Raw genomic sequence first — 24891 nt, forward strand, 5'->3', positions numbered from 1 at the left:
CGACTATTAAGTCACTCATATAAAAGACTTGATGTTGCCCCCACAATATATTGGCCAATATTAAAAGAGTTCTACTTATTTATTACAAAATTTGAATTATGAGAGTTACTGATACCAAAAGCAATGACCTGTTTTCCCATAGATTGAGAGAACTGTTACAGCAGAATATGAACTAGAGTATCTGCTACTGGAAGGACATTGCTTCGATACAATGACAGAACAGCCTCCTCGGGGCCTGCAGTTTACACTTGGCACAAAAAATAAACCTGTTCTGGTTGATACAATAGTGATGGCCAATCTCGTAAGTATTAGAAATACTTAATTGATTGTATTTAATTACATGTTTTGGTGAAATCCTCTTAAGTTCTCGTGATAATAAGGAAATCGATTTCATTCTGCTGTTGCTGAACAGCTCCCAGAAAACAAAATTGAATCCTTAAATAAGGTAATAAAAATGGAGGGAATCATACTTTCATGATATTGGCAAATCTCCTTTTTGGAATTCATGTATAGAATTTATTCAGTCCAGTTAGTTAACACTCTCTTGAGTTGTTCATGTAGAATCACTTTTGAACAGTTGGATGTTTTAGTCCTATAACATATTTTTCTCATTCTGAAAGGGATATTTTCAATTAAAAGCGAACCCAGGTGCTTGGATACTGAAATTACGTGAAGGGAAATCTGAAGATATTTATCAAATAGTTGGGTGAGTGATATAAACCACTTCAAAATTTTTCATGTGCAAATTAGGTTTTTAATGTTTTGGCTAAGAAATGAGAGGCAGGGTGGTTTATTTTTTCTCTCCAAAACTTTGAATTATTTTTTCTATTTAGAATTTCCAGAAAAACAGGTATGCGTCCTTTTTAAAAAATAATAATAATACTTCCTGAGATGTAGTGAATCCTTTCATTTTGGTAAATAGCTTTTACTGAGATACGATCTTCTCTCACATCTCATTGAGTATGTAAAATTATTTGAATTCTCCCATTTTTTCTGGCAGTAATTCTAAGTGAAGTCCTTGTCCTCTGCTTGCTTGATTAGTTTATTCTCTTCATCTAAGTTGTGACTGTACTTACGTGTGCAATGAGTTTTAGTTTCTGAGCTTTACTTAGAAAGATCAAATAGTGCAGTTGGGAAGATCCAGACTACCTGGGCTGTTGGGATCTAGGATAATAATTTTACTTGCCTCAGAGGGCGATTGTATGGGTCAAATGAGCCAACATCTCTAAAGTGCTTGAAATGATGCCTGAAATAGAGTAAGAGTCTTCCTCGCTACTACCTCTACCATCTGGTTGGATGGAAGGAGTTTGCTTTAGATCTTGTGTGGGTCTCACTACAATGTGTGTGAGTGGGCCCTACCCCGCTCTCACTGGACAATGGATTCAATGGCTAAAGTTGCTGCTGTCCTTGAGTAACATTTATGACTGGAAGCTCTTGAACAGTTTAAGAAATTTGCCATTTCTAGTACGTAAGTTGGAACCCTTTCCATTTCCTAGCGGTAATTGATGGGAGTGGCTGTGCCTTCTACTTTGGTTTAACCGCTCCAGCTGGGGAATTGGGAGAAAGAGGGAGTCAAAGGCATGTGTTAGTCAGCATAGTCATATAACCCCTCCGATCTTCATTTTAGGAAAGTGTTCAGTGTGTGTTATGAATCTGACTAACCTCAAAGTACCTACTAATTTGACCTCTGATTGCATTCCCTCTTTGACAATATTCAACTTTATCGTAAATGTTTTGAACAGTATTTTATGTATTTTCCTTTACATAGAAGGGTATCATGACAGTCAGAGCTGTCATATTTGATTTGTTTATGCAGTTTTGAAAATTAGACAATGAACTACATTATAATATAAAATATAAATATTCAAGTGATGCAGCAAATGATTCAAGTGATGCTTGCAAATGTGCAAGACACATTTTCGGTCTTACAGGTTTAACATACACTTCAAATTTTGGTGTTTGAAAATGACTGCTGAATATTAAAAAGTTGTTGACAGTATAGAATTCCTTCAATTATGATATATAACAACTTATTTTAAAGTCTCAAAAGCATTTCATATTAATTACTGTAATATATCAAAGACATATGATAGATTTGACTTTTGTAATCTTGGTATATAGCAGCAAAGATAAGCATTAATTTGGGATTGCTTAGTGGTTAGGCAATATTCAATTTCATTAATTACTTTTATACAATTTTAATTTGTACTAGGTTAAAACTGGGTAATTCTGAAAATTATAGTGTGTTATATCTTAAATGCAGAAAACAACAAATATATAAACACAGTGATGTTAGGTTTATATTTTTCACAAAATGAATTTATTCTGTTATTTATACCATCATAATTACATGTCTTTTCTGGAGCTGATTGTGGACATCTACATGTTTTTCTGCTTTTAGGCATGAAGGAACTGACTCTGAGCCAGACCAGGGAGATGTCATTGTTGTGATAAACAGCTTCAAGAGCAAAATACTGGAAGTACAAGTGTGTGAGGCAGAAGCTCTTGCTATTTTGTTCTTAGTATTAAGAATTATCTTTTTTTACTCTTAATTGGTTAATATTATTTTACAACTAATTTCACAATCTTACTACCCAAAAAGTTATATTGGAACTCTGGCATGAAAGGAAGAAGAAGATTAAGTTCATGAAGGGAAGGCAGAAAGTTTGAAGATAGAAGAAATGGAACAACTTTTTCTAAGTTAGGATGTGTCTGTTAGATCTACTGTATCCATAGCCAGGTAGTGTTACAAATTAGGCCCTAGAGATGAGATCAGGAATACAGGTTGAAAAGTTAGCCCTGAAATGAAAAAGTGATGGTAAGTGATGTTTTTGAAACGTCTTAAAAGCAATGACAAAAATGACAAAAGCAGTAACAAAATAATAAGGATAACAAGGAAATATAAAACCAAAATTAAAAGGAAAATAAGAACGTAGTGAAGTAAGCAAGCACAGAAGCCTCTCTTGTCCTGAGAACATTTGTCCATCCTGGTACACCTGAACTTTTGATTTAATTTGCAGGGTGATTGGGACAGAAAGTAAAACCCTACAACCATATAAAGTGGGTAGTCTGTTAGAAGATCCTCTTGGCAATAAGCTGGCTATAGGGTAAAGATGAACCCTAGTAAATTATTCCCAGTCTTTTAACCCAAATTTGTTTTGTGCAAGTATCCAGGAAACCCCTGAACCTTGAATTTGCACTAGATTAGTTCCAGATTGAAGAGGTTGTGCAGGCGTTTGGCAGAAACATCTGTATATCTGGAATAAGATTCTATCCCAAAACAGAGAAAACCAGCAGAAACAACAGAAAGCAGACACATACACACTCTCTGTATTAGAATTATTGACTCTGAAACAACTGTGTGTACGATATTTAAAGAAATAAAAGACAAGCTTGAAAACAATTGCAAGGAACAGAAAACTATAAAAAGTGCATATCTGATTTTTTTAAAGTAGAACTTTTGAAACTGAGTGATACAGTAACCCAAATTAAAAATTCATTGGATGACTTTTACATGTCTAAAGAGAGAATTAATGAATTGGAAGATAGTATTCCTAATGCAACAGGGACATTTAAAAAAGGATAATGCAGCAGAGACCATAAAAGGCATAGAAAGTAGAGTGAGAAATTAAAGATTTGGTATTTGCACTTAACCTGGCTCCATCACTTTCTAGCTGCATGACCTCGGACAGATTGCTTAGCTCCTTTCTGTCTCATTTTCCTCATCTATTTAAATTGTTGTTAATAATGGAACCTACCTTACATGTCTGTTACAACGATAAGATAGTTCAGTTTGTAAAGTGCTTTGTGAGTATTGAATAATTAATATAATTTTAAATGGAGTTCCAGGCAAAGATGGAAGAGGATGAGGTAAATGTGACATTGTGTGTCAACTATACTCACATTAAAAAAGAGGTACGTTTAATATTTGAAGGAATAATGACCGAGAGTTTTCATGAATTGATGAAAGATACCAGTTTACATATTCAAGAAGTCCAGTGATTAATGAGCAAGATAATTAAAAGAAAATTCACACCTATATTCTGATAAAACTGCAGAAAACCAAAGGAAAGAGAAATCTTTAGAGTAATCAGAAGGAAAAGGAAACATTACCTTCAAAGAGCTATAGATAGTCTGATTGTTGATTTCTCAGTAAGAATGAAAGCCAGGAAAAAAAAAAAAATGAAAGCCAGAAGGTTCTGGAATGATATTTAAAAACACTGAACGGAAAAAGGAATGCCAGCCTTGAATAATTTACCCTGAAAAGATATCTTTCAAGAGGAAACATAAAATATTTTCAGACAAATGAAAAAAACTGAATTTGTCACTAGCACACTTACACTAAAGGAGAAGTACTTCAGACAGAAAAAAAAAAAATTATCTCAGAGGAAACATTTGAGTTTTAAAAGAATGAAGAGAGAAGAAAATGGTAAATGTGTGGCTAATTCTATGAACAGTGAATATATAAAACAATTGTAAGATCTTGGGAGGATTTTAAAATAAATGACATTAAAAAATATAACAATAACATTTAAGCTGTAAGATAAACACTATTGTTTTCAATTATGTATGAAATCTTATACTGACCAGAGCAAGGGTAATGATTACTCTTAGACTTAAAGACAAATATAAATTTAACTTTTAAGATAACCACTAAAAGCATAGAAACAAACTATTAATGCCATAATGAAGAGGAAAAATGGAATAAAATAAATTAATGTAAATGGAATAAGAAAAAAGAAAGCAGAATATATGGGATATAAAGGAAGCACAAAATAATAAGTTAGAATTTCACTCAATTACATTAAATATAAATGGACTAAATGTTCTAATTAAAAGACAAAGATTGTCCTAATGGGTTTTTGTCTTTTTAATTACAGCTATATGTTGTTTCCAGAAAGAACACCTAATACATAAGAACACAACTTTAGTGTGAAGATGAAAATAAAACTCAAGGTTGGCAGTAGTATTCTAGGCCAGTACTAAGCTAAAGAAAATTTGCATAGCTAAATAATACCAGAGATATTACACAAGACAGATAACATTACTAAAGATAAAGTCATTTTACATATATGAGGCAGAAAGAGAATTTCAAAGAGAAATTTTCTGTCATGCTGGGATATTTTTTTAAAGACTTTTTTTATTTATTTGAGAGGGAGCACATGTGCAAGAGTTGTGGGGAGAGCCAGAGGGAGAGAATCTCAAGCCAGATCCCCACTGAGCATGGAGCCTGATCCAGGGCTCAGTCTCTGAGATTATGACCTGAGCTGAAATCAAGAGTCAGACGCTTAACCAACTGAGCAACCCAGGTGTCCCTGGGATATTTTTAACACCCATCTCTCAGTACCTGATATGACAAGCTGACCAAAAAATCAAGAGATAGAGAAGATGTGAACAGATTAAAAATTCTGACCTAGACACATTTAGAACACAACACACACTAACACCAAAAGAGCAGTTTTTCAAATACACAGAAAATGTTGATTAAAAGTTAACTTTACATTTGGTTGAAAGTTACAGTAACTTTCAGAAGAATGAAATTGTACAGAGTATATTCTCTGTCTACAATGTGGTAAAGTATAAATTAATTTCCAAGGATAATTAGGAAATACTATGTGGTTGTAGTTTCTAAGATCACACCTTACATATTGGCCAGGTTCTAAACTACTGTATCACCAAATTTTACCTTGCATTCCCACATCATACCCTGTTCCTAATCATCTCTGTTCTTTATTCTGTGATAGTTATACATGTTACTTACATTTATCTTTGATTCTCTTTCTCCTGTATTGACCTTGATTTTCTTTCTCAATAGTAACACAGTCTCTCCTGGAATACATTTCCTTCTGGCCATTTCAGATGAAAAACCCCATGAAACCCAGACCAGCTACTTCAGATACTAACTCAAGCCCACACCCTGTAGGAACAGTATTCCAGGAAGTTTTATCCTAGTCCTGTAAACATGAGAGAAATCCCATTTCTGCCAGGCTAGGAGTATGAAAGAACATTCCATCTTTGAGCTATTTTGACCATTGAAAAGCTGCTTAACTTCTCTTGAACTGAATTTTTTCACTCTGTGTATTGGTCCTAATTTGAGTTGTTGGTCTGTAGTACACAACAGATTGAACTCTTTGACTATAGCCACCAAATCTTTGAGGGTGGTAATCATGCCCTACCTGAGTCAGACCTTCTGCAGCCCAACCACTTACGTCTTTCAGCTGATTTTAATAACACATTTCTATCTCCCCACTTTCCATCTCTCACAATAACATAGAACAAGGGGAGCAGAAAAGATAACATTAAGGATCAGCCCATCAACCCTAGCAACCCACGAATAGGAATTCCACAGAGAAAGAACAGAAAATGGAGAGAAGATATTTCACAGATAAGGAAAGAAAAAAATATTCATGCCAAAAGGGTCCACAGATTAGCATGAGTAAAAAAATGGGACCCATGAGACCCTAATAACTATCAAGGAAAAAAAGCAGGTCACAGCCATACAATGTCACTAACACTAGCATCAGACTTTTTGTTTCCAAGATGGCTTTTCCAAGACAGTAAAACAAAGCCTTTATTGTTCTGAGAATTACTTTGAAGCTAGGATTCTGTAGCCAAATTCCTAATCAAATGTAAAGACAAAGTTATCTTCTGAAGGGTGAAGATTTAGAAAAATGATTTTCATACCCTTTATTGAAGGTGTTTGCCCTCACAGTGACAGTGAAGACCAAGAAAGAGGAAGATAGGTATTTTCAGAAATTGTGATATTAATCTGAAAACCAATGCAAAGCAAGCATTGAAAGAAATAGGCAGTTAGTTGTTGAGCTCCAAGAAAAATATCTTCAAGAAGACAGGAATTCCACATGATGAACATGAGTAATAAACTGGAAAACACGAGCTAACATGGCAAAGAAGAAATTTACCACACCACAAGAAAAAAATAAATGCAATAAAATTCCAAGAAAAAATATTTTTCTGTTGGAGGAATGCAAGAGAGCAATATTTATCTGAAATACAGGAGCCTCCCTGAGGGGCACAGTGGTCATGTTACTGTCACTACACAGAGGTAATCCAGTGCTGGTGGCCTCGCAGACTCTTGAGTGAATAATATTTACATTGTCACAGTAAGCACTATCTACTGACTTTCAAGTCGTAGAATAAACATAGCAAAATGCCGAAGCTATAATTAGGTTTTACCAAAGCAAATGTAGATATTATCTGTATTTACAATGCTAAAGTAAAAGTTGAGCTAATGTAAGGCAGGAGGCGGAGGGTAAAGGTAGAAATATTATTAGTATCCTTATCTTACAGAGTATATAAGAGAAACGTGAAGTTGTTGGTACAAAAAAATATATATTTAACTATTATTTGAAGCTACAAAGACACTGCATAGAACTAATGTTATTACTGCCAAAACTTCCAGACAGTGAGGAAGAGTGATAGAAGTGAGCAGCTTGTCTCTCATCACAAAGAATGAAAAATATCTAAAGCCTGTGGTTCCAGATATGCTTAGTAGATAATCTCTGAAGTTGATAAATCAGTAAATACAAGTATAAGCGTATTACTTGGCACTGTGGAGGTAACCACAAGAAGAACTACCAACAGGAAGCTGACCTGATGACTGAAACCAGATTGTGTCCGTAATGTCATACTTCCCTGGCTCTGTCCCTGCACCTTAGAGTCACAGGAGTCACCGTGCCCTGGGTGTTTCATTTTTTAACCACACAGCGTAATATTTAAAGCTGCACAGTTCTAAGACTTTCCTTTACTGTGTTATCTAGGTACAAAAGAAGCCAGACAAAATTAAGGAGGATATCCTTACTGATAAAGACGAAAAGAAAAAAGGAATGTGGGATTCCATTAAAAGGTAATTACCAGTGAATTTTTTTAACCTAGAAGCATAGATCCATCAGGAATCTTGTATATGGCAGGCACACATTTAAGTAAAGCATTGGTCCTCTCTCGTGGGATGAGATTGATACATAAAATGTTAATAAAACAGACTAGGAAACCGGAGCTGTGGGGCAGCTGAGAGTAAGGTGCTCTGCAAACCCTGGGAGCAAAAGGCTGTATCTAGTGAGGAGAAACCTCTGACAAGATGCCTTGGAGAAGTGTGTGGTTAAGAGGGGCTCCAAAGGAGGGATAAGATCTCAGAACTGGAGATGGGAGTGAAAGTGTGAAGTCAAAAAGATTGAGTATGTTCACAGGAACAGAAAATATCCCAGCTTAGCAGAGACCCTGGACACTGAATATAATAGGGAATCTATAAATTAGGTTGAGGCCTGTATTAATCAAAGCAGGACTGATTGGCTCACGTGTATTGAGTCCAGGAGCAGAGCTGGCTTTGGGCATTCAGGTGTTGTGGTCCAGAGACTCTTCCTCCATGTCTCCGTTCTAGTCTCCGGCCTCCTTCATTTTCAGATGAAGTTTTAGAAGAAGTAGTTTGCCATCTCCAGTGGGAAGAGATTGCTTCTTTCCGTAAAGTCCCGGGGCTGACTCACTGGTCCACTTGTTAGCCATTTGTCCCAAATGGGGGTCACTGTAACTGTATGCTTGGTCCATATGCCTACCTCTGGAGCCAGTGAGGGGGCCCATCCCACCTAGATCTCACAGAATGAAAGTGGAGAAGCAATGCCCCCCACCCCCCCGCCAAATACTAGGTTAGTGTTACTAGAAGCATAAAGGATGTTAGGTGAGGAAACACAAAAGCTGTCTGCTATAGATCTACATTGTGGAGAACTCTGAAGTGCATCTCAGAGATCTGGGCTTCATTTGAGTTATGATGGAGAACCAGTGATAATCTTAACTGAAGGTAAGAAATAGAAACTTGAGGCCAGATAGATCCAACAACCTAGGCAGATTTTATTTTGCCAATCCGAAGCGCTCCCAGCATTTGGGATTGTGCGCAGTTTATGCCTCTTTTTCTGTAGTAGACTTCTTGTTTGGTAAGAATGGTGTTCCTCTTCCTTTACGTGCATTGAACTGTTACTGATTGACAAGGGCTCAGACCCTCTCATTTTGAGATCATTTGGAGAGTAGTATGTTTGACAGGATAATGAAGCAGAATGTGGGCATTTTAAAGGTATTTGTCCATTGGCTTCCATTAAAACCAGAAGGTGGAGCCAAAAATGAATATAGGTGATCGTCAAACTGTAGAACAGCCACTTGCTGTACAGAAAGTACCAGAAGCAAATACTGCTGTGTTGGGAAAGGAGAAGGACCACGTTGGGGATGGTAACTCCTCCGGACACATAAATACTGTGTATAATATAATGCTTTCACTTTCTTATCTTAAGTTTAATCATAACTTGGGAGTATCAACTGTATTTTTCTTATTTGGGAGATTACAATAAGAAAAGATTTGAAAAATACTGTCATAAAAATTCCTGTTTGGCAAAATATATCTCTAGTGATTATAGTTTATTCTTTTCCAAATTTTAGTCATTCTAAATATCTGTGCATATAAAAATAAAAATTTAATTAAATAAAATTTATACCCAGGAAGAAAAAAATTATACATTATAAATACCCCAAATGAAAGAGCCAGTCATTTTGTGTATGAGATGGGGCTTATTTTGAGAGGCTTTCCTAATTTTATTGCGTATTAAATTTAGTATTTAGGTATGTAAAGTTTACAAATCCATATTAAGAAGCTGTCAATACTCTCTTATTCAAGTTTCACAAGAAGGTTGCATAAAGAAAAAGACAAAAAGGAAGCAGATGTTCTAAACATATTTTCAGTTGCTTCTGGCCATTTATATGAACGCTTTTTAAGGTAGGTATATTTTTTATCTAATGCTCTGTAAATAGTACATGGTTCAAAAAGAATTTCAAGAGTTCAGAAGAACAAAAGAGCGAACAGTGAAACAATCCACCTGTTTTCTTATTACCCAGTCTCCTTCCAATAGGAAACCAGTGTTTTCATAGCTCGCCAAAGACATAGGTAGATAAGCAAATACATTTTCTTCATTTTTAACTTTTTACTTAAGTAGTAACAGCGTTTGTTCTGTACCTTGCTTTTTTCTTTCTTTTTAAAGATTATTAATTAATTAATTTGAGAGAGGAGAGTGAGCAAGCATGAGCAAGTATGGGGAGGAGTGGGGGGGGGAGGGAGAGACTCTCAAGCAGACTCCCCGCTGAGCACGGAACTTATCTCACAACCCTGAGATTACCTAAAATTATGAGAACAGTATATATATATATATAACCTAAAATTATGAGAACGATATATATATATATACATTTTTTTTTTTTAAAGATTTTATTGATTTGTCAGAGAGAGAAAGAACACACACACAAGCAGGGGGAGCAGCAGGCAGAGCATGCAGAGGGAGAAGTCCCCGCCGAGCAAGGAGTCCCTTGCAGGACTTGATCCCAGGACTGGGATCATGACCTGAGCTGAAGGCAGCGGCTTAACCGACTGAGTCACCCAGGCACCTATATATATATGTGTGTGTGTATATAAATATATATATTTATATAAATATAAATATATATTTTTAAAATATAAATATATTTTTTTTTTTAGGATTTTATCCATTCATTTAGAGAACATGAGCAAGGGAGGGGCAGAGGGAAAGGGAAAGAGAGAATCTGAAACAGGCTCCACACTGGGCATGGAGCCCAGTGTGGGGCTTGATCCCATGACCCCAAAATCATGACCTGCACTGAAATCAGGAGTTGGATGCTTAATTGACTGAGCCACCCAGGTACCCCAAGCAGTATATTTTTAAAATACAGTTAAATTCCATGAGTTTGATTGATTTGGAATATTGGTATTCTCTATGGCTAGGAAATGAACATATGTTGTAACAATATGATGTGAGAGAAAGTATATGTAGTAAATTTCCCTTTTCTGGTGAGGAAATACCTTATTTTATAAAAAAGACGGGTGGGGTAAGAGGAGGAAAGCTTAATTCCTAACTACAAAGGGCTATTTTTTTAACCTTTTTTATAGAAGGGTATCAGAGAATTTCTCAAAACTATTTGAATATGTCTTGGCATTTTAATATGGACATTTAGATACATCTGTATCTTCCCTGGTTAGAGATCTAGCACAGCAAGACAAATGGTTTGTCCGGTGAACTTACTAATGGAGATTATTCAATTCCTGCAGTTTTGTACACCTGGTATTAATGACATAGTAATAGAGTAGAGATGAGAAGGTAGTTCAACTAAACAAGGCTATTTCAGAGTCAACTGGAAAAAACAAAAAGCAACTGATTTATTCTATGTGGGGTGTGTGTGTATGTATCCTTATACATTACATACTTGATGAGGAACCATAATTTGTGAAGGTACTTCAGTCTGTTTCTCCATAATTCAGAGTGAAAGCTTAATATCTTTAAGTAATTGTGTTTGTGTCTTTGTGTGTGTGTGTAATAATTAAAAGCCTTAGGAAAAACAGAGTGAACTCCTATTGATATTAACTTACTGGGTTTAACATTCCTATTTTATACAGAATTATGATGCTTTCTGTTTTACGTAACACCAAAACACCTGTGAAATTCTGGTTTCTAAAAAATTATCTCTCACCAACATTTAAAGTAAGTACGTTAATCTTTTTATTATAAAATAGTTCAATGTTTGAAGAGTAAATTCTTTATATCATAAGTTCACATAATTTCAGAATGAGTCTTTTGAAATTACTATTTTTAATCAATTTTAAAACTTTGGTATTCACTATTCTTTTATCTTAAGAAAAATTCTATGCTGTTTTTATTTAAAGAAGTGTTTAAAAGCAAAGAGGCAACCCATGGAATGGGAGAAAATATTTGCAAATGACAGTACAGACAAAAGGTTGATATCCAGGATCTATAAAGAACTCCTCAAACTCAACACACCCAAAACAGACAATCATATTAAAAAAATGGGCAGAAGATATGAACAGACACTTGTCCAGTGAAGACATACAAATGGCTATCAGACACATGAAAAAATGTTCATCATCACTAGCCATCAGGGAGATTCAAATTAAAACCACATTGAGATACCACCTTATACCAGTTAGAATGGCCAAAATTAGCAAGACAGGAAACAACATGTGTTGGAGGGGATGTGGAGAAAGGGGAACCCTCTCACACTGTTGGTGGGAATGCAAGTTGGTGCAGCCACTTTGGAGAACAGTGTGGAGATTCCTCAAGAAATTAAAAATAGAGCTTCCCTATGACCGTGCAATTGCACTACTGGGTATTTACCCCAAAGATACAGATGTAGTAAAAAGAAGGGCCATCTGTACCCCAATGTTTATAGCAGGAATGGCCACGGTTGCCAAACTGTGGGAAAGAACCCCTCAGCAGACGAATGGATAAGGAAGATGTGGTCCATATACACTATGGAGAATTATGCCTCCATCAGAAAGGACGAATACCCAACTTTTGTAGCAACATGGATGGGACTAGAAGAGATTATGCTGAGTGAAATAAGTCAAGCAGAGAGAGTCAATTTTCATATGGTTTCACTTATTTGTGGAGCATAAGGAATAGCTTGGAGGAGAAAGGAGTTGAGGGAAATTGGAAGGGGAGGTGAACCATGAGAGACTATGAACTCTGAAAAACAATCTGAGGGTTTTGAAGGCGCGGGGGTGGGAGGTTGGGGGAACCAGGTGGTGGGTAGTATAGAGGGCACGGATTGCATGGAGCACTGGGTGTGGTGCAAAAGCAATGAATGCTATTACACTGAAAAGAATTAAAAATTTTTTTTAAAAAGTATATGAGGAAAAAAAAGTGTTTAAAAGGACAGAAGGGGATGGTTTATTTTTAACTAAATTCAAAATCAGCAAGATGAGTGGTTTTTCATGGTAATGAATATAATTAAATAAAATTTGGCAGTGAAAGACATCTACAGATTGTCAATAAAAAGAATTAGATTGTCCTAATTTTACGAAGATAGGCTGGGACGGTGGTATCGGAGAATATGAAAACTGCACCCTAGGAAATAGCTGGATGGTTCTGAGAACAAAAAGGCTCTTCTGTCTTGGTGCAGCGCGCTGTTGCTGTGGGGCTGGTTTGGGTACTGTACGCAAAATGGCGCCGTGCGTCTGGAGACGTGTTCAGATGGTCAACCGCTCTTACCCTTTACTCAGCCTCCCGCCCCTGCCACAGAGTGTACCCCATGTGTCCCTATTCTCGTGACAGATTCATCAGATTTCATGTAAGTTCAGGTCTCATTCAGTAGCACTTCAAAGGCTTTCTCCTCCTCTAATCCAAAACCAAGGGTAAAAGCAGAAATAAGCATGGCCAGCCATGTTTGTATGCCTGTTGCCAGCACGTGGCTGAGAGCTTTTCGTATGTTGTTGCTCTCCATAAAGGTCTATTCCCGGAAAACCAAGACTCAGAAATTATATAACCTCCCAGCCTGTACAGCTAGGAGGTATCCAAGCTCCCCCTCAGGTTCGGAGGCTGACTAGAAGAACTCAAAGAACTGAGAGCCATTATCCTGCCAGTTTGGGTTTAGCACAGCCATACCTCACAGCTGATACCTGTGGCTCAGAGCCCCAGCTGTACGTCCCACTGCTGGCATCGACTCTTTGGTGTGGCGCCAGGCAGGACAGTACGAGGGCAGAGGTTACCTCCCAGGACCCCTGGGCAAAGGGCCCAACCTTTCTTTAAGCAAGATTTGTCTTTTAAAGCCCAGGCCTGAGATCAAACAGCTACTTAGGAACATAGCTGAGATCTGACCCCAAGCATTCCGTCCTCGGAGCCCAGGTGCTTAACCCTATGTCACAGCCTCTCCCGCCGCCACCACCAAGAGTGATGCCTCACGTGCTCATTTAGGAGCAGATAAACAACTGAAAAAGAGCCCATAAATATAAACAAGTCATGCTAGTTTGTTACCAAGTTTTTGATGTTATCCTATTAGGCGAACACTGCACACAGGGATTAATTCTGCAGAAACTGAGATAGCTCCGTCCGAAGATTCTCTCAGCAGGCATGAGCCTGTCCCGTAGAAATGTGTTCCGTGTCTGTATATGTTCTTCCTCTGCCGCGTGGCCAGAAGTAATCGCATATCTGAAATGATATTTTCCTTCTTTGGGGAATTTCCTTCCTTTCTCTCAAAATGCTCATCTTTTTGAAACTTTTCAGTGAGGTACAATGTGCACAAATTGTAAGTGTGCAGCTTTGATGAATTTTTACGAAGTTGAAACACCTGTGTAGCCAGTCAGATGCAGAAATTACTAGTACCCTAGATCCTTTCCTTACAATTTTCAAAACCTCTCTCTCTCTTCCTTCAAATCCTTGCTGACTTCTACCTACTTAGGGAATAATCCTTTCCTGACCACACAATCTGCAGTTATAGTCCCTTCTAATTTTCACTCTGTGTCCCTCCCCTTTTTACTTTGCCCTAGCACTGTGTTCTACAGGTGACTCAACTGTTTCGTTCATTTTCTGCCTAACCCCTCAAAAGCCTTATGAAGGCCATGATTTGTGTCTGTTTTGTTCACTTCTGTATCCCTAGGCCCTACAAAAGTACCTGGCACCTAGTGCGTGCTCAGTGAAAATGTTAATGCATATTTGCTGATTAGAGAGCTCTTCTACTTTCTTCTAACATGTTTTTTTTTTAAATTTTGAAATCAAAACAATGATTCTCAGCAGCCGTTCTAGCCATAATTGCAGCATTTCAATTCACAGATGAAACCAGTGCTTACAGTAAGGAATGTACTTTAAATCTACACTCTTCTTACAAAAACAGGAAGAAAATTAAACTAGGTGTAAAACCAGCAACAAGCTCCAAATAAGAACTGAGGAGGAAAAAGCAAATTCTCTGTTTGCTAACCCATCTTCCCTCCCCCCCAACCTTGACCACACTCCCTCTCAGATTGGGGCTCATGAGCCAAATTTAGCCAACAAGGTGTTAATGAAATACTGCCCTGAACAGGGTAAGATGCTCTAAGTCTGTAAGACTCTGAATCCAATACCAAACATCCAGAACCACAATGACTACCCTGGATTTTTAATTCTTGAATTAAATAGTGATAAATCTCAAACATGGGGCTCATGTAGAAAACCTAATTTACCAATTTACAGCTCATTTTGTGTTTTTTTTGCCCTCCCTCTTCCTGTTGTCTCTGGGCAACCAGCGTGTTGACATACCCATCCACCGTGTGACACATCAGTGTTCCCAGGTCCAGACGCTTTTCCTTGTAGAGTCAGGCTTTCTCAAGTCGAAAGTTGGTAGTAAGAACTAGGGGAGCATTTATCTTACTTAATAAACTTGCTGTTCAATGTGGCATACCTATTCCTTAATGTCATTAGATCACATAGTTTCATGTATGCTTGTATTTTCATATTGGTCAGCGTTTTCATATTACTCAGTAATAGGTATAGGTTGTAGAAGTAGTCTAGACATTTTACCAAGTAATTTGTAACAATTTATGGTAAACTCTGCTTTTTAGAATGTTAATTTTTTTCTCTAAAACAGAAATGATTTTCTCTTCCTTGAGCATATTCTTTGATTTGTGTGTATGTGTGTATGTGTGTAGGAGGTGATTCCTCACATGGCCGAGGAGTATGGCTTCCAGTATGAACTCGTGCAGTACAGGTGGCCCAGCTGGCTCCATCAGCAGACTGAAAAACAGAGGATTATTTGGGGTTACAAAATTCTTTTCCTCGACGTCCTCTTTCCTCTGGCGGTGGACAAAATCATTTTTGTTGATGCTGACCAGGTGATAAGATTAACCGTAGTTTTTGCTAGTACTTAAACTTCTTTTGCAAGTCTGTCTGGGTGTTGGGACTCAGTTGCTACTGTTCATTATTATCTTTGTTGCTATGCTACGTAAAAATACATGACATGAATGGGACACATAAAGGAAGTGTCTTAAAAAAAAAAAAAAATCTGTCAGAATTCCAGGGAAACTCAAATGTGTCTGCAAGAAGTACCATTTACTATCTGGGACATGGCAATTTTCTCCCTGAAGTAGTAGTTTTTCTTAAATTTTGGTAGTTAAAAAAGTAGTGATCCTAGTCACAATAAAAATAGTTGTCTGAGTTCCTATGAATATGAGCTGATTATTTAAAAATGAGCTCTTTCTTCTTGCTAAAAAAAAATTTGTGATTACAGACAACTTTCATTTCCTTCTAAGGAAAAAAAATGTTCCAAATTTGACTACTAAAAACCATTATAGTACTCAGGTTTCAAAATTTATATATCCAAAAATTGTGACTTTCCCCCTTCCTTTCCTTCCATGCCTTTGTAATCATTAATGGGAAAAAATATTTGCAAAATATACAGAATTTTTAAGTAGAACAGTAAAATGTAAATATTAACATTATATGAATTAAGAGTACAAGTTAGTTCAATTTATATTTAGAACAAAAAGTACATTGTTCAAATCCTCTATTAGAATTTACTTATATTGTAAACTTTTATTATTTTTATAGTATTTTCCAAATTGATCTATATAGTGATGTTTTCCAGCAGGCTTGAATCTGTTAAAAAAATGTGCCTGGGTGATGTAGTTGGTTGAGTGCTCAGCTCTTGGTTTCAGCTCAGCTCATGGTCTCAGGGTCACGAGATCAAGCTCTGCATCAGGCTCAGCACAGAGTCTGCTTGGGATTCTTTCCCTCCCCCTCTCACTCTGCTCACGCTCATGCGCTCTCTCTAAAATAAATAAAATCTTAAAGAAAAAAGGAACTTACTACTGTTATTTCATTAAAGCCATTAAGGATAATCAAGAGGTTTTTCTTTATCATTCAGACTAATATTTGCCAATATTACAATAATGGAGATTTATCATAAGATGATTTTGAATTATTAATCTGTATCTTGATAAACTAAGAGTAATCAAGTAAGTAAGAATACTTGTGAAATATTTAATTTATTTCCAAAGTACATTTTGTTTAAACTATCTTGATTGAAGTGGCATCACAAGGGGCCCCTGGGTGGCTCTGAGCTCAGCTCAGGTCATGATCTCAGGATCCTGGGATCAAGCTCTTTGTCAGTCTCTGCACTTGGCAGGAAATCTGCTCATCCCTCTCCCTCTGCCCCTCCCCTACTCATGCTCTCTGTCAAATTAATAAAATTTTTAAAAAAATAAAATTATGTAACAAACTATCCTAATTAAAGATAAGACCACGGTCATATAGACTAAGCATAGACATTTTTGGTGTCATTTTTTTTTTTTAAGATTTTATTTTATTTGAGAGAGAGCACACAAGCAGGGAGAGGGACAGAGGGAGAAGCAGACTCCCCACTGAGCAGGGAGCCCGACTTCAGGCTCAATCTCAGGACCCCAGGATCATGATCTGAACGGAAGGCAGAGGCTTAATCAACTGAGTCACCCAGGCGCCCCAGTTTCTTTCACCTGAAAGAACAATAGAAGAAATAAGAAATATTGAAGAAATAACTCAGTAAACTCCTTGCTGCTTGAAAGAGCTGTGAGAAAAGCACAATTCCGTTTATTTCTACAATCAGGTGATTATTTGAGATTCACATAAAAAGGGCTTATTATAATAACATAATATTATTTTATAATCTTCATCAGAGAAACTATTTTAATTATTTAGATTGTGAGACATGACCTAAAAGAAACTATTTTAATTATTTAGATTGTGAGACATGACCTAAAAGAACTCCGAGATTTCGATCTGGGTGGAGCACCTTACGGGTATACTCCATTTTGTGACAGCCGCACTGAAATGGATGGATATCGTTTCTGGAAAAAAGGATACTGGGCATCACATCTCTTAAGAAGGAAATACCATATCAGGTAAGAAAATTTATACTTTTTAGTAACTAAATAAGTTACTGGATCACAATACTCAGTTTTCTTAGAAATCACACAACAATGGCAACCTGTTAGTGTCAATGGCATGCCCGTCACTCTACATGTACTAACCCATAAAATCTCTATGACAACATTTTGAGATGATATCATCCCCATTTAACAGCTGTGAAAACCTGAGAACCACAGCGGGCAGCATTCATGTGACTCTCCCAGGCTTATACCGTTAGCATAGCTGAGCCAGGCATTAAACCCAATTAATAGGACTCAAGCAAGAGGCTCCTAACCACTAAAGATAAACTAGTTGGTTACATCACAAAATGAGCGTACTGTCTTCAAATCTGTTGTTTTGGAGAGCCATGACTTTCATGGTGTCTTGGAAAAACTTGTGACTCTACAAGGATGTGGATCCTAATAGTATTATAACGAACTTCAGACCCGTTGGAAACCGTGTTGGACGTTGGGAGAAAATTTATGAAAGGTTTCATCATTAGTAGACCCAGGGATATCTAAAAGTCAGTCCCATCCCTGTGGACCGTCACTGGGGGAAAGTAAACGTCCATGAACAACATGGGCCACCAAAGACTCCTCACCTTTGCAGTGCCTTGTATGTGGTGGATCTCAAGAAGTTCAGAAGAATTGCAGCAGGAGACAGGCTCCGGGGCCAGTATCAAGCTCTCAGTCAAGATCCAAACAGTCTTTCAAACCTTGATCAGGTACGTAGAATGTTCATAGACTCATTTTCTTCTCTTTTTTTTCTTTTCTTTTTAAAATTTTATTTTATTTTTTCAGTGTTCCAAGATTCATTTTTTTATACTCCACACCCAGTGCTCCATGCAATACGTGCCCTACTTAATACCCACCACCAACCTCACCCAACCCCCCCACCTCCCTCCCCTCCAGACTGCTCAGTTTATTTCTGAGATCCACAGTCTCTCATGGTTCATCTCTCCCTCCGATTTCCCCCAACTCACTTCTCTCCATCTCCCAGTGTCCTCCATGTTATTCCTTGTGCTCCACAAGTAAGTGAAACCATATGATAATTGACTCTCTCTGCCTGACTTATTTCACTCAGCATAATCTTTTCCAGTCCCATCCATGTTGATACAGAAGTTGGGTATTCATCCTTTCTGATGGCTAAGAAATAGTCCATTGTATGTATGGACCATATCTTTATTATCCATTCATCTGTTGAAGGTCATCCTGGCTCTTTCCAGAGTCTGGCGGTTGTGGACATTGCTCCTATGAACATTGGGGTACATATAGCCCTTCTTTTCACTACATTTGTATCTTTGGGGTAAATACCCAGTAGTGCAATTGCAGAGTCATAGGGTAGCTTTATTTTTAATTGTTTGAGGAATCTCCACACTGTTTTCCAAAGAGGCCGCACCAGCTTGCGTTCCCACCAACAGTGTAAGAGGGTTCCCCTTTCTCCACATCCTCTCCAAGAATTGTTGTTTCCTATCTTGTTAATCTTTGCCATTCTCACTGGCATAAGGTGGTATCTCAGTGTGGTTTTGTTTTGAATTTCCCTGATAGCTAATGATGTGGAACATTTTTTATGTGTCTGTTAGCCATTTGTAAGTCTTCCTTGGAGAAGTGTTTTTTCATGTCTTCTGCCCATTTCTTGACTGGATTATTTGTTTTTTGGGTGTTGAGTTTGAGGAGTTCTTTATAGATCTTGGATACTACCCCTTAACCTGATATGTCATTTGCAAATATCTTCTTCCATTCCATGGGTTGGCTCTTAGTTTTGTTGACTGTTTCCTTTGCTGTGCAAAAGCTTTTTATCTTGATGAAGTCCTAAAAGTTCATTTTCACTTTTGTTTTCTTTGCCTTTGGAGACGTGTCTCGAAAGAAGTTGCTGTGGCCAATGTTGAAGAGGTTACTGCCTATGTTCTCCTCTAGGATTTTGATAGATTCCTGCCTCGCATTGAGGTCTTTTATCCATTTTGAGTTTTTCTTGTATATGGTGTAAGAGAATGGTCTCATGGACTCATGTTCAGTGCATGGATCCAGACCGCTCTAGTTCCCTGCTTGTAGACTTCAGAGTCTGACATTTGCATCCTTTTTCCCCTTGGTACATTCTGTATTGGATATCTCAACTGTCTCCACTTAACATGTAATTTTTTCACTTTTAGCTCAACATTTTCAAAACTGATCATATTTTATCTTCCCTTTTCCATCCTTAGGCCTCTTCCTCCCACCACATGCCCTGGCTCACTTACTGTACCTTTTTCTTACTCCCTCCCATCATCAGTTAAACATGTCTCCATCTCTGATCTTTAAGACAGACTCCCTTCATCCTGTGTCCCACCTGGCTACTGCCTTACATTTTGTTTTTCCTAAAAGATAAGCACCTTTTTTTTTCTCAATATCTGACTAATTTCCAGAGCCACTTAACCTAATGATTGGACCCCAAACCTCCCAGAATTAGGGGGATAACAAGCACAGCCTCCCCAAGAGGGTCACTGGGAGTGAGGATAAGCAGGATCACTTCTGCTTTGCCCCTTGGACCCATTCTTCCATGTGGTGACGCAGCACCATATGATGGTTGGTGATTTAGAACATATGCTGCACCCCATTCTTGCAGTGTCTTGTCCCCAAGGTAGCACCTCCTGTGCCTTCAGTGAATCATTTATTGCTCTGTCAGGCCAGCAGAGTATTCAGCCAGACCACGGGATCTCCTGGTCATGTGCCCTCTACCAGGCTTCCTTTCCTTGCTCTAAAGTGGGTCTGTTGGTCTAATGCAATATTAAATGGAATCCTCCCTCAGTGGATAGCTCTGTAAGCCCTTGGATAATGCTACTAAGTCTCTGCGAGCAGGAAAGACAAACCCGTATGCAAAATATGTATATATTTCAGTTCCGAAGAATCTGTGGTCTCGGTTAGGAAGAGTCCAGTCTAGTCGGCTACTTAAAAGACTTCACAGAGTAGTGGTCTCTCCTCCCAGATGGGGAAGGGAACCCTCCCTTTGCCTCTAACAAAGAGTTTCATAAATTTTTTAAAGTTAGCTAACCGTACAGGGAAGGGCTTACTCTTTAACATTAGGCTTATTTCTTACATTGGGCAGTTCATTTTTCCATTGTCTTGGGGTTGTGGGATTACCCACAGAGAACAATTTTAAGAATATCCAGCCTTTGTGGGTTTTACTGCCAGGGAGTGGGGTCTGGTAGTCTTCCATGAGTTGGATCTTGTGATTCTTTTTATGATGGGCTTTTTCTTTTTAAATAAATAAAAGACACAAACTACCAAAATGCACTTAAAATAGTCTGAATAGCCCTATGTCAATGGAGGAATTTGAGTTTAGTTTAAATATTCATACCCAGATAGCTTCATTACAAAACATTAAAGAAAGAAAAAATACCAATTCTACTCATTCTATGAAGCCAACATTAATGACTTTAACATTAAAACCATACAAAGACACTACAAGAAAGGAAAATTACAGACCAACATCCCACATGAACAGGTGTATACATCCTTGATAAAAATCTCAGGTAATCAAATCCAGCATATATAATAAAGACCCTATGTCATAATTAAATGGACTTTATCCCTGGGTTCATTCCATTTGAGAATACCAGTCAGTGTAATTCACTAATTAATAGACCAAAAAAAAGGAAAATCACATGATCAGCTTGATACAAAAGAGCATTTGATATATTCCAGTGTCCATTCCTAATAAAAACTCTCAGCAGCCTAGCACAAGAAGGGAACTTCCTCAACCTGGTAAAGGACACCTATGAGGGGCACCTCGGTGGCTCAGTCAGTTGAGTGTCTGACTCTTGCTTTCGGCTCAGATTATGATCTCACAGTCATGGGATTGAGCCCCACATTGGGCTCTGCGCTCAGTGCAGAGTCTGCTTCAGATTCTTTCTCCCTCTCCCTCTGCTTTTTCCCCCATCTTGTTGTGCTCACTTGCACGCACACTCTCTCTCTCTCTCTCTAAAATGAATAAATAAAATCTTAAAAAAGACACTTATGAAAAACCTATAGTTAACATTGTACTTAATGGTGAAATACTGAATACTCTCCCCTTAAGATCAGGTACAAAGCAAAAACATCTACTCATCATTTCCATTCAGCATTGCAGTGGAGGTACTAGATAGTACAACAAGGCAGGAAAAATAAAAGGCATTGAATTGGCAAGGAATAAGTAACTTTTTTTTTCAGACAATAGAATGATTTATGTAGAATATCCTCTATAATCTACTAAAAAGTCATATAGAACCAATAAGTATATTTAGTAATACTGCAGATGTAAGATCAGTATATGAAAGTCAATTCTGTATTTCTATTTACTAGCAATAGTTGGAAATGGAAGCTAAAAAGGTGATACTCTCTCTAATAGCATTTAAAAAATTAAGTTTGTATAGAAATGCAGTAGACCCAAAATAGCCAAAACAGCTTTGAAGAAGAACAGAGTTTGAAGACTTATTTTGCCTGATTTCAAGATTTAATATAAAGATACTGTAATCCAAATGGTGTGATTTGGTGTAAAAACAGGTAATTAAATCCATATGTAGGAATAGAGATTCCAGAAATAACCCATTCATTTGAATAATTGACTTTTGACAAAGGTGTGAAGGCAGTGCAGTGGGAAAAGGGCAGCTTTCTAAAATGGCACTGGAAAAATTAGACATCCATATACAAAGCAAAACAAAACCATTCCCATTCATAACACATTTCATGTACAAAAATCAACTCAAAACACATCATAGATCTAAAGATAAAATGTAAAACTATAAAACTTTTAGAAGATAGGAGAACATTGTTTATGCATATGTTTTTAGACCTGTTAAAAGTGTGACCCACATTAGAAAATAATTGACAAATATATAAAAGAACTCTCAAAATCCGTTAATAAGAAAGAAAACAATCTCATTTTTTAAAAATCAGAAACAAAATAGAGATTCCAGAAATGGACCCTCAACTCTGTGGTCAACTAATCTTAGACAAATCAGGAAAAAAATCCAGTGGAAAAAAGTTTCATCAATAAGCGGTGTTGGGAAAATTGGACAGCCACATGTAGAAGAGTGAAGCTGGACCGTTCTCTTACACCATACACAAAGATAAACTCTAAATGGATGAAAGACCTCAATGTGAAACAGGAATCCATCAAAATCCTAGAGGAGAACACCAGCAGCAACCTCCTTGACATTGGCCACAGCGACTTTCAAGACAGATCTCTAAAGACAAGGGAAACAAAAGCAAAAATGAACTTTTGGGACTTCAGTCAAGATAAAAAGCTTTTGCACAGGAAAGGAAACAGTCAACAAAACTAAGAGCCAACCCATGGAATGGGAGAAGGTATTTGCAGATGACCTATCAGGTAAAGGGCTAGGATCCAAGATCTATTAAGAGCTTCTCAAACTCAACACCCAAAAAACAAATAATCCAGTCAAGAAATGGGCAGAAGATGTGAAAAGACATACAAATGTCTTCCAAAGAAGACATACAAATGCGAACAGACATGTGGAAAAAAGTTCCACATCATTAGCTATCAGGGAAATTGAAATCAAAATCACAATGAGATACCACCTTATACCAGTTAGAGTGACAAAAATTAACAAGACAGGAAACAAGTGTTCCATGAAGAGGATGTGGAGAAAGGGGAAACCTCTTACACTGTTGGTGGAAATGCAAGGTGATGCAGCCACTCTGGAAAACAGTATGGAGTTTCCTCAAAAAATTAAAAGTAGAACTACCCTACGACCCAGCAATTGCACTACTAGGTATTTACCCCAAAGATACAGGCTTAATGAAAAGAAGGGGGACCTGCACCCCAATGTTCATAGCAGCAATGTCCACAGTAACCAAACTATGAAAGGAGGTGAGATGCCCTTCAACAGATAAATGGATAAAGAAGATGTGGTCCATATATATTACTCAGCCATCTGAAAGGATGCATACCCACCATTTGCATCAACGTAGATGGAACTGAAGGGGATTATGCTAATGAAATAAGTCAAGCAGAGAAGGACAATTATCATATGGTTTCACTCATGTGGAACATAAGCAATAGCATGGAGGACCACTGGGGAAGTGAGGGAAAACTGAATGGGAAGAAATCAAAGAGGGAGACAAACCATGAAAGACTCTGGACTCCAGAAGCAAACTGAGGGTTACAGAAGGGAGGGGGTGGGAGGATGGAGTAACGAATGACGGGAGTTTAGGAGGACACATGACGTTATGAGCACTGGGTGTTCTGTGCAACTAATGATTCGTTGAACACTGCATCCAAAACTAATGATGTGTTATATGTTGGATAATTGAACATAATAAAAAAAATTAAAAAACCAATCTTTAGGGGCATCTGGGTGACTCAGTGGGTTAAAGCCTCTGCCTTCAGCTCAGGTCATGGTCCCAGCGTCCTGGGATTGAACCCCGCATTGGGCTCTTTGCTCAGCCGTGAGCCTGCTTCCTCCTCTCACTCTCTGCCCGCCTCTCTGCCTACTTGTGATCTCTGTCTGTCAAATAAATAAATAAAATCTTTAAAAAAAAAAATCTTTAAAAAATTAAGTATTTTAAAAATAAAAATTTTTAAATATCAGATTTTAACAGACACTTCAGCAAAGATGATGATCAAGTGGCAATAAGTCCATGGAAAGATGCTGAAGATGATTAGTCATTAGAGAAATGAGGATTAAAACTACAATGAATAATTCCACATACCATTAAAATGGTTGATACTAAAAAGACCATACTAAGTGTTGACAAGGGTACATATATTGCTGATGAGCAGGTAAAAATGCTGTAACCCTGTTGGTGGGAATGCAAGCTGGTGCAGCCACTTTGGAAAACAGTGTGGCGGTCCCTCAAAAAATTAAAAATAGAGCTGCCCTCTGACCCGGCAATTGCACTGCTGGTCATTTACCTCAAAGATACAGATGTAGTGAAAAGAAGGGCCACATGCACCTCAATGCTCATAGTAGCAATGTCCACGATAGCCAAATTGTGGAAAGAGCCAGGATGCCTTTCAATGGGCAGATGAATGGATAACGAAGATATGGTTCATATATACAATGGAGTATTACTCTGCCATCAGAAAGGATGAATACCCAACTTCTGCATCAGCATAGACGGGACCGGAGGAGATTATGCTGAGTGAGATAAGTCAAGCAGAGAAGGACAATTATATGGTTTCACTTATATGTGGAGCATAAGGA

General features: G+C 37.6%; 1 protein-coding gene across 2 annotated transcripts in view; it reads left to right on the forward strand.

Moving 5' to 3' along the window:
• The window catches only part of UGGT2 (UDP-glucose glycoprotein glucosyltransferase 2), a 190340-nt gene that overhangs the window by 152735 nt on the left and 12714 nt on the right, over positions 1 to 24891 (forward strand). Inside the window, exons 28-36 of one of the 2 annotated variants that reach the window (XM_032315026.1) lie at positions 143 to 301; positions 621 to 706; positions 2402 to 2486; positions 7779 to 7864; positions 9674 to 9772; positions 11459 to 11543; positions 15479 to 15661; positions 17544 to 17704; positions 18321 to 18435. In XM_032315026.1, the coding sequence (XP_032170917.1) occupies positions 143 to 301; positions 621 to 706; positions 2402 to 2486; positions 7779 to 7864; positions 9674 to 9772; positions 11459 to 11543; positions 15479 to 15661; positions 17544 to 17704; positions 18321 to 18435 (1059 nt within the window). Of the gene's footprint in view, positions 1 to 142; positions 302 to 620; positions 707 to 2401; positions 2487 to 7778; positions 7865 to 9611; positions 9773 to 11458; positions 11544 to 15478; positions 15662 to 17543; positions 17705 to 18320; positions 18436 to 24891 lie in introns of those variants that run through there. The other variant, XM_032315029.1, reaches the window with a different exon arrangement.

This window comes from Mustela erminea, chromosome 15 (genome assembly GCF_009829155.1).
Source record: "Mustela erminea isolate mMusErm1 chromosome 15, mMusErm1.Pri, whole genome shotgun sequence".
Lineage (NCBI taxonomy): Eukaryota > Metazoa > Chordata > Mammalia > Carnivora > Mustelidae > Mustela > Mustela erminea.